Raw genomic sequence first — 18,553 nt, 5'->3', positions numbered from 1 at the left:
AAAAATGCTTAATTTCTCCATGACCTGCTGTGACTTGTACATTTTTCATGTTCAGTATTTAGCTATATTGTTATCATTTTTACTCTCTGGCAATTCGGGGCATGGAAAGTACAGTTTAATAAAAATATCTTCATACTCATCTGGTAGCCTCCCAGTCCCCAGGGAGCCACAGCAGGCGCTCTGTGGGTAAAGGAAGGGGCGCTCACCTAATTCAATCTCCACCGCACACAAAACACAGAACCGATGCCCCGCCCAAATGTTTATATTTTCCTCCCTCGGCCCCGCCCCGCAGACACGCGGGGCTCCAGCCACGCCCTCAAGCTGGAGTTCCTGGAGCGGACGCGCCCAGCTCCTCAGCCAACCCAACCCACAGGGATTTCCTCTCCAGCCAATCGCGTCTGAGTTACGGGATTGCCCGTAACAATCATGGAGGGAGAGGCTGCTGTGAGGGCAGGCTGATTTAACATCCAAACCCACGGCGGCCAGCAAAGACAGTGTAGCGGCACGGCCCCGAGCATGGAGGGTGGCAACGCTGGCAGTGGTGGCAGCGACAGCAGCCCCAGCGGTAGTGGCGGGGCGCAGCAAAGGGAGCTGGAGCGCATGGCTGAGGTCCTGGTCACCGGGGAGCAGCTACGGTAAGGCGTGGGGCAGGGACGGTGGGCTCGCGGTGGCACTGCCAGCCCGTGTCCGCAGCATTCCCGCGCGCACGCGCGCCGTGGGGTGGCTTGGGGCTTGCGACTCGCGCGGGGCTCCGGGCCGGCTGCGGGCGCGTGGACAGTCCGCGTGGTGTTCCTGACTGGCTGCTGCAGCCCGTAGCCCTGCAGACCCGGGACCGGCGCGGGGCTCCCCAGGCGGACGCAAGCGAGCGGATGGTGCGCGCTGCGCCTTAGCCGCGCTGCTGCAGCCCTGCACCGGCCGACGCGCTGGCACCCACCGTGCGCGCTCCCTCTGCCCAGGCACCCGGGCGCTGCCAGGCCTCGGGGCTGACAGCCGGCTCCTAATCCTCCCAGAGAACCACAGGGATCGGTGTGGGGCCCCGAGCCCGCCGCATTCCCCACCTCTTTACTCCTAGATAAAAGAAACAACCCCAAAGATCGCCTTCACTTGAGGTTTTGTTTTTTTCGCTGGCAAGTCTTGCTTCACTTCTCTGACCTTCAACACTTGCATCTGTAAAATGGGGCCGAGCACCGCAACTCTCTTGAAGGGTTATTGTGAGGGCTAAACCGAGAGAACATTTTTGAAACATTGTACCTATCACTAACTAGGCACATCCTCGTCAATCGTCATTTGGGTCCGCAAGGGGGCGTGGAGGTACCTTGTCCCGCTGCTGGGCTGCTGTGTCAACAACCCCAGCGCACACATTTTGGGCTGCAGAGCCCATCGGTCCGGGCTGCTGCAAGAATGAGGACTTGACGGGTCTCACCCCGCCCAGGACAGGGAGTGACCTCTAGAACCCTTACGATTCCCATTCCGTCCAGGTCGCTCTGGATTCTTGTTTGAGAATTGTACTTGTGGTCTGACCGGTTCCGCAGCTGCCCTTCTTGTGGTCATAAATCAGTTTGCCAGAGAAAGACCTGGCTCTGCGTATTTGAGCCACAACTTGTCTGCCTGTCCTCGCCCCTCGGGAACAACGCGCACAGCGGTTCCTTCTAGTTCTTGACCTGAATCTTCAGGCTCATTGTGATTTCTAAATGCTGTGTGTTTCAGGATCTCAAGGAGAGAATCTTGCAAAGATCCCTAAGGTTTGGTAACCACCCTGCGTAGAGCACTTAGATTAAGGAAGTAAATACTGGAAGTCGGAATTAATTGAGTTTAATGTTACCAAAGGCAAATCGCACATTTCTAGTCCTTGATGATTTTTTAATATGTAGCTAAATTAAAGGGAATAAAAACTTGTTTCCTTCATCAAGAGTACTTTCTAACTGGAAAAAAAGAGAAAATACAATAAGCTTTAATGATTAAATCCGAAACACTTTCTTTTTAATAATTTACTTGGTCCTCGTTACTATAATATATTGTCTTTTTCAAAGTCCTCAATTGAGTACTTTTCATTTCCTTTAAAATAATAAATTATATGGTGCCTGTCTTTGTGCAGTAAGCAGTTTCCCCTTCCAGAGGTACCTTAAATGCTCCTTCTCGTGGGTTCCCCAGAGCTTTTGTTCCTTCTGCTTGAGCACCCTTTTACACCACAGCGGTTTTGAGAACCATGCTTAGCATGTGGTTAAGACGACAGAGGACAGAGGGTTCTATCTCACCCAAGAGTTAGATCTGGGTTTGAATTTCGACTCAGCAACTTTGTAGCAAAAAGGCAACATTACTTTGTTTGCACAAGGATTTAAACTAGAGTGAATTCTGGGTTTGCCACCTATTAGTGTGGGACCTCAGACAAGTTTCTTAGCTAAAGGAGGATGGGTAACTATGGAACCTACCTCATAGTGTTATGAGGATTACATGAGTTAATGCTTTAGAACAGTGCCTGGTATATAGTAAGCACCATGATAGCATTAGCTATTATAGCTCTGTGACCTTGGACGCGTCCATGCAATTCTCTGAAACTGTTTCCTCCTCTGCAAAATGGTAATGAAGATAAGTTCTTCATGAGCTTGTGAGAATTTGCCCCTGGGATCCAGATATTAATGAGCAATCAACAAATGGTTCCTGGAATTAATTAGTATTATTAATCTCTGTGTGTCACCACATGCAACTTCCAGCTGAACAAGATCCAGCAGGAAGGATTGGGTGGTGATTGACAACATGGTATAGAGCTAGGCTGCTTGGGTTCATATGCTGCCTCCACCATTTTTATTAGTTCTGTGGCTTTGCGACAATTTACTCAACTTCTTTGTGCCTCAGTTTCCACTTCTCTTGCAGGAATGTTGTGAGGATTAAATGAGATGCTATATACGAAAGGCTGAGTACATGTTAGCTATTTGATTTTACTTTGGAAAATTGTAATCATTGGGGTTTTTTTAGATCCCAATAATCTTAGCACTGTGCCTAGCATATAATAATTACTCAATAAATATTTGAGTGACTAGTGTATGTAATTATTCATACTGACTGTAAGGACAGATAATATAATATTCAGAATTTAGGGACTTAAGTGGCCTAATGCCCTGGGCTTCTTCATTACTGCAGGAACCTCTTATAAAGAAGTGGGCATGCAGCCATCCTTACTGTCCCTGTCACAACATGTTTTTGCATCCTTAGCTGTTCTCTCCCAATCTGATTGTGGGGACTTTGTGATGTGCAGGCCTCCTGTCTCTAATTGCTTCACACACACACACACACACACACACACACACACACACACACACAGACATTTTTCTCTGCTTTGTCATGCTTTTCCATTACTTTCTGGGTCCCCAGAGATTAGGTAAATTAATGTAACGAGGAAAGAGGAAACCAACAATTGGGACTTGAAATAAGAAAATTTGGCTTCCAGGCCCAGCTCTGTGAATTTTATTTATTTAATGTTTATGTATATATGTATTTATTTTTAACTACCTTTTTGGGGAGCAAGTCAGTTAGCTGCTCTGGGTCTCAGTGCCCTGAGCTGCAGAATGAGAATAATATCCTTTCACATAGGGCTTGTGGTGTTGGATCCAATGGGATATAACATGGAAAGGAACATTGTAAAATAAATCAATAAACCCAGATTAGTAGTTATGATTATTATAAGCTCCAGATGTGAAATGGAGGGCTGGCTCCATAACCCTAACACTTTGGATAGGGTAGTTGGTTGCCTAAGGACATGAAATTGAGTAACAGACTTAAAAACATCTCCTGCTTCCTTTTCCAGCCTGACCACAAAATACTTTTCCTAATCGGTTCATGCTTTCCCTTGTCATAAAATATTGTACTTCCTGCCCAATGTATTTTTATGTTTTTACATCTAAAAAATGCATTTGGATATCACTTCACACTCCCAGGTTGGCTATAATTTAAAAAGACAGATAGTAACAAGTGTTGACAAGGATGTGGGTAAATGGGAACCCTTGTACACTGCTGGTGGAAAGGTAAAATGATGTAGCCATTTTGGAATTTCCTCAAAAATTAAACATGGAGTTACCATATGACCCATCAATTATACTGCCAGATACATACATATATATATATATATATATATATATATATATATATATATATATATATATATTTTTTTTTTTTTTTCTTTCTAAGAGAAAGGAAAACATGTCCACATAAAAATTTGTACACAGGGGCCGGCCGAGTGGTGCGATCGTTAAGAACTGGCTTGGGACNAGAGGGCCCCGGTTCGGATCCCACATATGAGGGCCAGTGACACTGCCCTCTACAGCTAAGATGCTGAACAACAGCTCGACCTGGAGCTAGGCTGCCGTGAGTCCCTGGCAATGACGTAGGCTGCAGCCCCTGTGGCAGTGGGTTGCCATGGGCTACCGTGTGTAGCCAGCAGCCAGCGTGAGCAGCCCTCAAGCTGCTGTGAGTGGCCATCCAGAAGCCGGGGACTGATCTGCCTCGTCCGGGAAGAGCACAATGATGGTGCCAACTTGGGCCAGTGAAGCAATGTCCTCCACAACTAGACTGAAGAACAAAATGATAGCTACTTGTCTGTTCCCCTTCCCCAATTCCCCAGCGCTATTCCCATCCCCCTAATTCCCCAATAAAAATCTTAAAAAAAAAAATTTGTACACAAATGTTCACAGCAGCATTATTCATAATAGCCCCAAACAAACAACTCACATGTTTATCAATGATGAGTGGATAAACAGTTTGGGGTATAGCCATACAATGGGATATTATTTGGCAATAAAAAGGAATCAAGTACTGATACGTGCTACAACATGGAAGGCACTTGAAAACATTATGCTAGGTGAAAGAAAACAGACCCGAAAGGACATGTATTACCATTTACAGTAAAATCTTGGATTGTGAGTAACGTGGTTTGCGAGTGTTTCACAAGATGAGCAAATGTTTCTAATACATTTTAGCATAGCAAACAAGCGATGTCTTGCAATATGAGTAGTTTGTTTCCAGAATGAATTATGCTCGCAAACCAATGTATTGCTGTATATGGAATGTCCAGAATAGGTGGATCTAGGGAGACCCAAAGTGGTTGCCAGCAGCAGTGGGGAGGGGGAATGAGGAGTGATTGCTAATGGGTGTAGAGTTTCTTTCTGGGATGATAAAAATCTTCTAAACTTGATTGTGGTGATGACTTCTATAACTATGGATATCCCTAAAACCATTGAATTATCACATTAAATGGATGAAGTATGTGGCATGTGAATTATATCTCACTGAAACTATTACAAAACTGCATTTCGATGACACATTAGAGTGATAAAATATAAAATATTAAAACCTTTTAAGTAAACGTTTGCTTTCTTTTTTGATTGGCCAAAGAATGCAATGCTATCTATCACTAACTCAATAACACATCATCACCACACCAGATGAGACTGACGTTTTACATGGATATTTTTGTAGCATTCTTTTTTGAAATTAAAGTTTATTGGGGTGACAATTGTTAGCAAAGTCACATAGGTTTCAGGTGTACAATTCTGTAATACATCATGTATATATCACATTGTGTGTTCACCACCCAGAGTCAGTTCTCTTTCCATCACCATATAGTTGATCCCCTTTACCCTCATCTACCACCCCCACATAGCATTATTCTTGATACAAACAAAGAAAAGGTGGCACAAATGGTCAAGAAAACCTTCTCAGAATGTTCTTAACTTAAAGATAATTAACCATATAAATCATTAATATTAGTGGGGTTTCATACTATAACTTTTTCAAATCATTAGTTATTTTTATGGGTTTTATGTATAAACCCTTTCTCTTGAAATTTATCCATGCAGTCATAACTATGACACTCTAGTTACGACCTCCAAAGTCTACCTCATGTTTCTTCTATAGGCTAATCCCAGCGATACTTAACGGGAAAGTGGTTTGTAATAGAGCATTTAAATGAAGCCCAACAATATCACTATTCTCTTTGTGGTAATGGTAAGCATGATAGTAACTATAACACTTATATGGTATTTGTTACCTGCCAAAGACTCTTCTGAGTGCATATAATATATACCTATATTATAATATATGTGTGTATGTAGGTACACACATACATACATACACACACACACACACACACACACACACACACACCTTTAATCTTTATAGCAACTCTATGTAGAAGATATGCTTATTACCCTAATTTTACAGATGAGAAAACTGAGGAACAGAGCATTTAAACTAACTGGCTATGGCTTATTCAGCCAGAAAGTGGTAGAGTTGAGAGTCCCTGCAGGATGCTAGATTATCATTGAATGGTGCCCTCAACGAGTAAGTTAGAGGGTTAAAAAAATGTAACGCTAAGACAAATATAAAACAGAATCATGTATATAGGACTATCACATTTTAATGTGACAACATTCGCAAACAAGCAGACAAATGATTTTTCCATGCTGTTGGGAAAAATCTAATTTATTTCTAGAAGTGTTTATGTTTTGACAAGGTAGAATGGTCACTTTTCTCTCCTAACTATTAAACCAGGTCTTCCTTGCCATGCGGGTTTGAAAACTTAATTTGAACTCCACGTGTTCTGAATTTGTAGCCATTTCAATGGAAAGATAAATTGCAGTTCACTATTTTGCCAGCTGTGAGGATGGCAGTGGGGCAGGGAGGAGTATTAAGAATGTAATGAGGAATGCTAAATTAAGAGACAAATGTTTCAAGCCTTTCAGTTATGCTGATGTACCTAGACTAAATATACTAATGACAACAATCTCATCCAATCACTGAAACTGTTTCCCTAAAAGAAATTTACTAGGAAATGAGTTTTAGCTAAGCTGTAGGAAATTGCAGTTCCTTCAAGTTGTTTTTGCCTTTTTGTTAGAATAGACTGCCTTTTGCAGACTCTTACAGCCTCGCTATTGCCTTTTCCATAAAAAAACGCTTTCGGTAAATGTTGAGTTGCTTCCCTGGGTTTGCTTTGCAAGTGCTAAGGCAGCATGTAGATCCAAGATAAAGATCATCTCATTGAAGCAAAGACCAAGCTACAATAAAGTAAATATAAGATACAAAATTTACAGCATGCAGAATCTAGAAAAGAGAGAAATAGCTCATTTAATTGCACTTTGAACTTAAGTTGCTTTAAGGTTGGCACAGCGAATATCTTAGGGGGTAGCCCCCACTGGTGACCATTAATATGGAAGCGTAGCTCTAGTAGACACTAACTGTCTAGGCATAGCAGGAAATAGCAGGAAAGTTACTGCCCAGAAGCTACTACTGAAATCTAGGGATCAAGTGGAAGGAATGCACTTTTATTCTTCTAAACAGCAGAGAAGATATCCTGACGCCAGGAAATCACAGCCTTTTTAAGTTGGGAGTGAGGGGTCACTTTTGGAAATGGAGGGTCTCTGTATTTGGAGTCAGTGCAAAGAAGCCTGATGTAGAGTGTTGAATTGCCTTTGAATCAGAGGCTTTTCCAATATACCGACCTGCTCCTGTGAACATCTTTTCAGTTGGGCAGTGAGCCCAATCCTGGCACAGAGTAGGCCCTTCAGTAAACACCTTTTTTAAAAAAATTAGTTTCAGGTGTACAAAACAATGTAATAGTTAGACATTTATACCCCTCACAAAGTGATAAGCCCCCTCCCCCAATCTAACGTCACAATCATTTATTGAGCACTTACTAAGTGACTTCCATTTGCATGAATTTTTTGTGACAAGTACTTTCACTTGCTCTCTCTCCAGGTAAGAAAAGTCTTATTTCACATTATGCTCATTATGCTAAGTGAAATAAGACTTTTCTTACCTGGAGAGAGAGCAAGTGGAAAGTACTTTGTCACTTACAAAAAAACATCATGTAAATGGAAGCCACTTAGTAAGTGTTCCATAAATGATTGTGGAATTATTTTATACCCTTAAGCACTTAATGTAAACCTTTTTTTTTACGACTGGAATGTTAATCGTTTATGAATAGTATATTTGTGATTACCCTTCTACAAGGCCAATTCTGATATTTCAGTATGGTTTCCATCAGCTTTGGAATCAATAAACCTGAAAATAAGTTACATACTCCTCAAAAGGAGAAAATGGGAGGTGAGGGAAGGTTGTTGCCCTTTCCTGTTATTTCTAGGATTCGTTCGATCAGGAACTCAAGTCCCTGTATTAGAGGGTGACTTTTACAAGGGTGGTTTAGTGATTAGGAAAAGACCAAGGAAACAATGAACACTTTTCTGTGTTTCTCTCATTATCTACCAAGGAGGGGTGGGTTCCAGATATGAGATCCTTGTTCCCACATTTATCAGCCTTAGCCAAACTGGGAAGCTTATGTCAGTGACTATTTTCATGGATTACGAGATGCTTGGAGAACAACACGGCAGATGAGCAGGGACAGAGGGATTAGTGGGTCAGACAGCATGCTTGCAAGCAGCTGTTGGGGTCACAGGAGCTATTTCCGTCAGGGCTGGTGGGGATGGTGCCACCCTGCAAGAGTTCATAGAAAACACTGACTTATTCTGGTCTGCACAAAGAATCCTTTTTCTGTAGATTTAAAACTATCTTTTAGGTTGGATAGGACAGGTGAGATGAAGAGAGAAAGCAAACCCGGAGTGTGGGACAAGGGATCCTTTCCTACGTGCCATTTTCAGATAACAGCTGTTGGCTCTGGTGTGGCAAGAGGGGACACAGGCCAGGGCCTCCAGTTCGGGGAAGCCGGAACAGCTGCAGAGGAGGAGGTAGTTAGCAGCTTGCGTCATTGGAGATGGGCTCAAATCATTCCACCCTTAACCCTCAGCTGCCACATGTGGCTCTGTTATTGTTAGTGGTGTTCGTTTATTTGGTTTAATCCTGCTGACACTGTCCTCCTGCAAATACTTGGACCTACAGATTTTGATTTGGAGATTTGCCCAGAGTTCCAAGCTGTGGCCCAGCACTCACTGAGGTCTTGGCCATATTTAGATCCTCCAGCTCTGTGGGGTTCTCCTTTGGGTGGCAGAACTAGTACAGCCAGAGAACCGAATTTTGTGTTTTGTGGCAGGTCAGGCAGAATTCAAAGACCACTATTACCCAGAATGCTCTGGAGCCACTCTGAGCTTGACTTAAGGTGTGAGAAACAAGGGAACATTCTCTCAGGCACAAAGTTTCATTCCGTGCTGTCTTATGTTCATTAGGCTTAGGTTAGCCGCTGCATTTTTATTATCTGTGAAGTTTGGCCATTTTCTACCAAGTGGTGAAATTCTGGAGGAATATACTGTGAGTAGCATCTTGACAGAAAAAGCAAGGAGGATTTGGAAGCGGTAGTGTAGAGATATATAATAGCGTGCTGGTCTAAGAACAACCAATATATGTAAGTGCAAATTTACAAAGCAAATATATTACGAAAGGATCGGTTTTTTTTTTCCATGTTAAAGAAGGATTTGGCACATATTTCTATCGAGGATCCTGAGTTAGCTTGCTATTGAAAATGCAATTCTTATTATAAAATTCACACTCTGTGTAGGCACATATAGTGAATCCAGAACAGTGTGGATTTCTTGGATTGTAGAAGTGCTGTTTTGTCTCCCAATTCCTTTTGTCTTCTCCAGGAGGAAAGGAGAATGGGGTAAACTTAGGTCTTGTTTTCGCTGAAATGTTTTTTTTTTTAAATTCTACTTACCTTTGCTCTTTCACTTTTCCACAACTATAAGTGATTTTCACAGAATATATTCCCTCAAAAAAGCAAGAGTTTATTCCCTGTGGTGATATATGTCTGTGTTTTACATTGAGGTATAAAGTGCCCCTTGTATAATCTTTACTTAAGCTATCATAAGGTTGATAAACTAAGACTTGACCAAAACTCCTAATTATTGTACTATTTTCTCTGTAAGAACTGACAACAAAAAGCAGTTTAAAGATGAGGTCTTAAGGCATAAGCATGATTTGTTTTCCTTCACGTTTGTTAGAGTTCATTTTATTAATGATGGGTTTATGGAATCTGATAGTCAAACATAACAGTAGGTATAACCTAAGTCATCATGAGAGAGGATGAATAGACCTTGGCTGCCATGATAAAAAACACATATCCTGCTGCCAGAAGCCTACAACCTATCACAAAGTATTTAAGTACATCCTAATAGAAGGAACAAGAGTGAACTAGTGCTTTTTCCTCCAACAATTTATTATGAGAAATTTCAGACATACAGACAATTTTAAAGAATTTTACAGTGAACACTCATATCCACTTAGATTTTGCAATTAACATTTTACCATGCTTGCTGTATTACATAACTATCTTTATATCCCTTCTATCCAGCCATCAATTTTTTTTAAATTTATTTTTTCTTTTTTTGTTTTGTTTGGCATTTGGAGTAAGTTGCAGGCAATAATATACTTCTAAAACCTTCAACATGCAATTTACTAGCTTGTATCCGCTATTTGTTTATGGTTTGTTTTTTTAAGAGATAAAACTTACGTACCATGAAATGTACCATTTGATGAGTATTGATTAAGACATACATCTAAGAAACCGAAGCCCCTATCCAGATAGCTTTAAATGCTTTGGCTGCAAGAAACAAAATCAACTTAAACAACGTACTGACTCCTATAACTGGAAATCTAGGCGATGTGGTGCCTCGAAGCCTAACTCATTCTCTGTGGTTCTGTTGGTTCTCTCCTGTGGCTCCTGCATGTATCCGCCCTTTCTTTGATTGGCTTCCTCCTTAAGCCAGTGCTGGGATAGGACTTCAGGCCTCATGGCTCATAGCGACATCCAGGGGAAGAAAGGGAACCCTTCCACTCAGGATCCCTGACACAATTCCAGAGGTTTGCCCTGATTGGACTGCTTAGGTCACATGCTTGCTCATGAACCAATGAGACTGTGTTTAGATGAGTGGGTGACACAAGCCTACTAGGCATCTCCTCCCAAAACACACACATGCCCTCTCTCTCTCTCTACCTCTGTCTCTCTCTCTCAAGGGTCATTCTACAGTCTATGCATTCCGTTTCTGCCATTTCCAGAAGTTGTTTGCTTGCTCATATAATTGTCTTTTATTTTGAGAAAAGGAAAAAGAAAAACCACTAGTATAGGGTTGTTATTGTTTTTGTGAAAAAAAGTATAACATATTAGAAAATAATTAAAACACAAATCTGCAGCTGTAAAGCTATGATGTAGGAAATCAAAACTGTGAGTCTTAAATACTTAGATTTTTTTTTATAGACAACTATACATCAGCGTATTTTACAGGAATTTCTTTAAACCTTTGTTTAGGTGGGGATTGCCATTTTTCACCTGCCCAGCTCATATTTTTTGAGTGTCTGTTATATTTCCAGCATTACACTGCTTGCTGTGAGAGATACTAAGTGAAAAAAGAGAAACTCTTACTCTTAAGGAGATTACACTGTATCCTTTCTAGTCTTAACAAGTGTGTGTACAAAGTAGAGTTTATGATCTAAACCCACATTGTATTAAAGACAGGCATTCCACTTAACCAGTAAGAAAAAAACAAAAACAAAAAAAACCTAAGAGCTGGAGAGAAATAGTCATGTGTTTTACCAGCTTTTGTCTTAAAGTCACCATAGCATTTATTTTAAAATTTTCTGTGTTTTATGGGAAAGAGAACACAAAAAAATCACATTTTTTTCCCATCTAGGGGAGAGAAGTGACTCCAGATAGAATAACCAAATGATACAGTGGGCATATGTAATTATGTTTCTTCTGGAATAATACTGTATCCTTAGACTCCTACTACTCCTGTTAGAATTGTCCTATGTCTAGCCCATGCCTCCTTTCCCTTTCCAGAACTCAATGGAAATGTTGCGAGGCAGAAGGGAAGGTTGGATTTTATGTTTTGGAGCCAAAAAGTGGCTGGACAGTGGCATGAAGGAAGGACTGGCTCTGCCATCCTGCCGTATTCCATGCAGGATTCCTTTCAGTGCTGGATCACGGGTTCTATAAACAACCCCTGGACCCCACCTAGATGCCAGACATCAGGTTAGGTGCTGGGGACAAGAGAGGGTCTTCATTTCCCAAACTGCCTCTGTGACCACCTGTATCTCTCAGAGTTTCAAGGCCACACTTTTGGCCTACTGTGTATCAGGGTTTCATGGTTCAAGATTTCCAAACTGTAAGATAAACCATATGCAAAATAATAAAAAGATTATAAATCCTAAGATAGCGTTTCTGGATTTGCTAAAGGCAAGAGTTCTTTGCTTGTTCATTTGCATTTGTCCTGAGGCTAAGGTAACACTACACTTCAGAGCTAGGTAGACTGCACAGGAAGTTTGATCAGGATTTCAGGCCTGTTTCCCTTAAATTGTCTTGATTCTGTCCTCCTTTGCGCACTAGCTTTGCCTTCACAAAGGCTTATTTTGTAGTCATTTCGTAACCACCAGCACCAATCAAGGCTGGAGAGAGAGGGCTGGCTGCCATCAACCATCAACAGAAATGTTGAGCTTTGATGTTTTTGGACCATGTTAACTCACAGACTCATGCAATGCTGTGGCAAGGAGCATGGCATCACCCTGACTACCTTAGGTCGGTCGGGTCCCCTTTGTGGATAGAGGTGGGGCCATAGCTGCTATATTATGGAGAAAGGTTCATTGAGTGTTTGGGGAGATAAGCACAGCGTCCTCCACGCAAGGTAATTTGGGCTCAATGATGAGAAGCCAGTGAAAGCTTTTTGAGCAGGGTACGATGTGATTAAGACCACATTTTAGGAGAAATAACTTAAAGTTGGGAGGGGGAGCTTATGCCAAGAAGAAAGTGCCCACAGAAAAGCCACAAGAAAGATACAAAGGTTAGGAGACATTGGTAGACACCTTGGACTCTACTGCTTTCAATGTAATTTTCCCTGTAAACCTCCCCACCATGATGGTTACCTGTTCAGCATAGAAGTAAAAGGATGCTCAACTAAAATGGCAAGTGACTCAGGTTCAAGTTGCAAAGAATGCTTTTTGTATCACTTGGGTTTTGATGTCTTTCCAAGCAACACCTCCACCTAAAGGTAGTCCCAGCCAAAGCTGTAAAAGGTTATCTCTTTGTTTAAGCAAAGCTGCTTTAGGGACAAGTAAGATGCAGGCTTTCTGGGAAGGCTGCAAAATGTTCTTTCCTTATATAATGCAGTGAAGAAAGGACTTTCAGGTCACGTGTTCCAATATATTTTATCAGCGTTCCCCTTCCCTACTGCGTACATTGGAAATGCGAGCTACTTTTGATTATCAAGAAGGCAGGTTTTTCTCTATTGTTCATAACATTTAAGCTTATAATCTCAGTAGCAGTGACATTACAATAGTGACTTTGGCATTGATTTTTGTACCGCGCCTTACCGTAAAGATAAGTAATAGGAATACATCCAAATAAAAGTGGTTTTTTTTCCTTGGATAATACTTCATGAGTTTGGCCTTTGAGCCTTCAAAATGGGGTGGCATGTGTACCAATGCAGCAAACCCTTTGTACTCAAGTACTGACAAGGAACTGTGATCCAAAAAGCAAGATTTTTTTCTGATGCCTGTGTTGACTACAAAAGAGCGAAGCTCCAGTTAAACCCATTGAGAAGCGCCCATGAAATCTGAGAAGCTGGGCTTGGAGCCAGTGCTTTTGTCTACATGTTCACCATTTGCTGACTTCGCACAGATGAGGGCTGCAAGCCAAGAAGAGCGGAGCCTGACTCCTAAGGACTTCATTGTAATTTGCAATCACGTCTCTCCAGCGAAGGTGTAGTGGTTAGGGCCAGGAAATCCGCCGAAACCACGATCCCAAGTGCACCCGAATTTGTTGAGCCATTTTGTTTATCAGGGTTTTAACAAAACAATTTCATTATTTATGTGTTTCATTAACCAGAGGGCATCTCTTCAATTGATCTTCCTGTTAGCTCCACTTTGGGTGGTTATTTTGCTGCGAGATAATTTCCCTTCCAAAAGGGGAACTCAGAAAAGGAGAGGAAGTTGGTCTGGCTGTTTGTCAGCAGTTCGGAAGAATGTTTATTCAGGGTGGAGTTTGAAAACTGAGAATTTGGGGATTATCTGGACATGTTTAGTTCTTTCATGTTGTCCTTACCGATCAATCCTCCTCGGCTGACCTTCTAGTCTCTGCCAGAGAAATCTCCTAGTGGCCGGGACTCAGGCAGTGTTTCCCGAGCTTCTAAATGTCTGAGTGGTGGGGGCAGTCCACTCTTAACACAGCAGTCATACTTATGGAATCTAATATGCATTGGGGGAAATCATTGCAACCTTTATTGGTCACTCATGTGAAAGGAAATTTTATTATGAAATTTAGCCTAGCTGTCCTTAAAAGAGCACCCACCTATCATAAAATTTGACAGTTTGTTTTACTTTGTAGTCAGAAGTGCTATCCTGTAGAGCACAGGAACAGTTTAATTACTTTGGGGAGTCCTAGAAAAAGGGCCTTCCTAGAGATTATAGTGCAATATGTAACAAAGAAAACTTTTAAAAAACTATACGGTACTCTATTCAGATATTTATTCAAAGGTTAAATTTGAGAAATTCAGCTAGTCACTTAAAACTGCATTTATTAGAATTTTTCAGGCATTTTTCAGTATTACACCATGAGGCCTTGAGAACCGTATCTTATCGATGTGACCTGAAATACCCCTTGGCAGAAGGATTGTTAAAGTGAAGTATGTGATTCTCATAGAGAAAATGTTTTCTTCCCCAAGAGCCCCTGGGTCCAAGTTTGATAATTCTCTTGGAGAGGAGGGTCAAGGTGATTGCAGGCCTGTCCCCGCTCCAGACTTTTAGGCATAAGAGATGTAAGCAAAAGGCGACACCTTCGAAAAGGGAAGTCCGGCTCTCATTGCCAGACTTACTCTAGTGTCTTCAAAGAATGGGTTCTCCTCCCGCTTTGAGCTTCCCACTACTCTGTACAGACTTCCATCAGGGCCTCTACAGCTTTTTTCTTACTTGTCCCCCTTACGTGGTGAGGGGAGAGAAGATGAATACCACATTTATGGTGTGGTTTAAGGAACACCTTTACTGGGGACCCATAAATACAAAGGGTCATCAAAAAGGATACGCAGTCCTCCATCCTGTTTTTATCTCACATAGAATTGCGCATGAGCCTGAAGCCTCCTGACCCTGTCCCCTTGCTACTCAACCTTTCTATAATGCAATGTAAGGATAGCATCTTTTCTGAGTTGTAAGTAATGTGGAATCAGGCACTGAAGAGACAGCTGGAAAATGCCAGGGACACAGCACCTGGATACCTTGGATGCTTGTTTGAAGTCACAGTCAGTCCCTCCTGCTGTGGAAAGACCATCAATCCTAGGGAAAGCTGGGTTTCGGTGCAGCCGCTCCTGCTGGGGAAAAGGCCAGGCCGTCCAAGTCAGTGCACTGCCTGGCAAATCAAGTGGGGCCTCTGAGATCACATTCAAGAATCTTGCGTGTCCCTCCATCGCTGGCAGGTCTGTGCACTCTCGAAGGTGAGGTAGGCACCATTTTTATTCTTAGATCCTGAGTTCCCCTGCCTAAAATCCAGGAAGACGCTTTCCATCCTTCAGTGCTACAAGTGCATTTTGACTTACTCTGAAATATTGAAACTAGGACTGTCAACTTTACCTTATTTATTTTTTTATAAATGAGAGTGTTTAGTTCCAAGGTTAAAGTAGGTTATGTCTTTTAACCTCTGACTCTGTTTTTAATTGCTTAACACTGAACTTCCGCTGATTTTCCTCCTGCCAAGATAGACAGATAAATCATTCCTTGGCAGTCGACTGTAAGTCTTATTACTATGCTATTTATTGTGATACCTATTGGTTTGGTGTTATTCTGATTTTCTTTTGGTCTTCTTATAAATACTAGCAACAATAACCTAATAATAGTGTTTATTGAAACTATTTGATATTATTGAGAATAACCAGTATTATTAGCAGAATGCCAAGTACTGTGATAAGCATTTTACATGAGCATTTGTATCAATTGATCCTCAAGTAGGTATCACGAGTCCCATTTTAGAGACAAGGACACAGAGGTTAAGAAAGTTCCCTGGGTCACAAGACCTAGCCATGCTCTTGGGGCGACCAGTTAGCTCATTTGGTTAGAACATAGTGCGCATAACACCAAGGTTGCCGGTTCGATTCCCACATTGGCCACTGAGCTGCGACCTCCACAACTAGACTGAAACAACTACTTGACTTGGAGCTGATGGGTCCTGGAAAAATACAGTGTTCCCCAATTAAAAAAACAAAAAAAAAGCCATGCTTTTAGAGTTTTCAGGTTGAAGACACAGCTGGGCTCAGCCCTAAGGCATGGGAGCCCGAGGTCAGAGGCCGAGAATGCCTCTGCTACTGTGGGTGTGTAGTCCAGACCTTCGAAATTTGATTTGTCTCTGAATATTTGTGTCTGTGTTGAGCAGAAATTAAACTTTCTAACATAATAATATCCAACTACATACATGAAAATGATGACTAGCAGCAACATTAATACATTTATTTAATTTTAAACATTAATATATTTAAAAACTAAATATTTAAAAGTCACAAAAACTTGGGTTAGTTAGTTGCGTAAATAATTAGCTATTTATACTACTCCCTATGCCTAATTACTAGTATGCATACTGGTAAGTATATATACGTGAAATGTGTCAGATTAGCTTTTGTGTGTTTTGTATAACACACATAGTAAATAAATAAGAAAAGATAATAGTCAATAAATACTCTTCACCTATAGACTTAAATTAACTAAAACTATTAGAATTTCTGGAATGTGAGTCCAGCTGGTCATAACTTAGGCTCTAGAAGGGAAGTTGCTTATGTGGCTTCTCGGTGACGCGAAACTCTAGGAAAATGCAGATCCCCAGACTTACGTTTTGCACATAAGGAATAGGTCAGTCAGTATAATCTTATGCAAGAAACATTAAAAAAATTCTAAGTATTATTGGGTACATTGTTTGTTTGTTTTTTGTTTTTTTAGCTGAGCCATCCTGCTACCTATTGGCAGCTCAGCGGCTGCTCAGCTCGGGCTGGATTCGAACTGCTGTTGCTCAGAGCTCAAACTCTTGAGCGAGCTCTTAACCAACTGAGCCACTCGGCCGGCCCTAGGTACATTGTTAGATTAAGAGCTTTCCAAGGTATCGCTCAATTTCTGTGTAGAGCTAGAATAAGCTTTTACATGGTTCACTGTAGATTCTTGCTATAGACTGTAATAGAGAGCGTTTGACTCATTGTTCTCAAAGAGTGCATGTTGAAATAGCAAAATAAGCACTGGATAGTCCATTCAAGACCCCCTTGCTTCCTTTGTAGGAATGGCAGTACTTTTATGATTATAACTGAGTTTTGTGTACTAGACCTTGAGATTTGGTGGAAAATAGGTCCTGTAGTTTAGGTGTTGATTTGAGGATTAGAAAAATGCAGAACTGTAAGGGTTGGGGACTCTTTGATTCAAGACAATATGTATAAAGATTTTCTAAGGTATCAGGGACTATTTGGATATAATGCTAGAATTTTCAAATATCCTGAGAGAAAAAAAATGGCTTTAGCAGAAGAAAATATAAGGAGTATTTAAAGGGGAGATGTGCAGTCTTGGCACGTGTTCTAGAATAAATAGCCTCTGTTGGTAGATTCAGGGGCTCTAACTGAGCACTCTGTTGACTAAGTCAGATTTTTTTTTTAAGATTTTATTGGGGAATTGAGAAAGGGGAACAGCCAAGTTGTTTTCCTTCAATCTTAGTTGTAGAGGGTGCAGCTAGCTCAGCTCCAAGTCCAGTTGCCATCTAGCCACCCGACGGCAGCTCATGGCCACTCAGCTCAAGGTGCCGAGTTCAGTCTTTAGTTGTGGACGGGCGCAGCCCACCATCCCATGTGGGAGTCGAACCGGCAACCTTGTTGTTAGCAGCATGTGCTCTCACCAGTTGAGCCATGCTGCCTCCTGTTGGCAGCTCAACGGCAGCTCAGCTCGGGCGCAGCTCACTGGCCCATGTGGGAATCGAACAGGTGATCCTGTTGCTCAGAGCTCGCGCTCTTAACCAACTGACCCACTCCACGGCCTTAACTAAATCAATTTAAAATTCAGTTTCCTTTTCTGTAAAATGGGAAGAATAAATAGGATGCTTGTGGTTACACGCATATAAAGTTCTTAGAATAAAGCCTAGCATGTAGGGACCACTCATTGTTGTTACTGTTATTGATGTTAGTATTAGTACATGGGTCAACATCGTTCGCAGTTAACGTTCTGGAAGCACTTTTTCTTCGATTATGAAATGAGAGTGTACAGATTTATTTATGATGTTGAACATAAGAATTTTAAAATGATGTTATGAAAATCAATCATGTATGTTGGGGATAGGCAAAAACTATGGCTGGTGGGCCGTATTTGGCCTGCAGCCTGTTTTTGTAAATAAAGTTTTATTGGAACACAGCCATACTCATTCATTTACGTATTGTCTATGACTGCTTCCTTGCTACAACAGCAGAGTTAAGTAGTTGCAACTAAGACTGTGTGGCCTGTAAAGCCAAAAATATTTACTATCTGGTTCTTGATAGAAAAAGTTTGCCAACCCTTAATGTTTATGAGAGAGAGAGAGAGAGAGAGAGAGAGAGAGAGAGAGAGAGAGAGAGAGAGAGAGAGA

General features: G+C 41.5%; 1 protein-coding gene across 3 annotated transcripts in view; it reads left to right on the top strand.

Annotated features, from left to right (window-relative positions):
• The first annotated feature begins 365 nt into the window (after positions 1 to 365).
• Positions 366 to 18,553, top strand: part of DEPTOR (DEP domain containing MTOR interacting protein) — a 151,719-nt gene continuing 133,531 nt past the window's right edge. The window contains exon 1 of one of the 3 annotated variants that reach the window (XM_019642098.1): positions 366 to 635. In XM_019642098.1, coding sequence (XP_019497643.1) covers positions 517 to 635 — 119 coding nt within the window. In that variant the 5' untranslated portion in view covers positions 366 to 516. The remainder of the gene's footprint in view (positions 636 to 18,553) is intronic. The other 2 variants (XM_019642097.1, XM_019642096.1) reach the window with 2 other exon arrangements.

This window comes from Hipposideros armiger, unplaced genomic scaffold, assembly GCF_001890085.2.
Source record: "Hipposideros armiger isolate ML-2016 unplaced genomic scaffold, ASM189008v1 scaffold_65, whole genome shotgun sequence".
Classification (NCBI taxonomy): Eukaryota; Metazoa; Chordata; class Mammalia; order Chiroptera; family Hipposideridae; genus Hipposideros; species Hipposideros armiger.
This window is presented reverse-complemented; position numbering and strand designations above follow the sequence as displayed.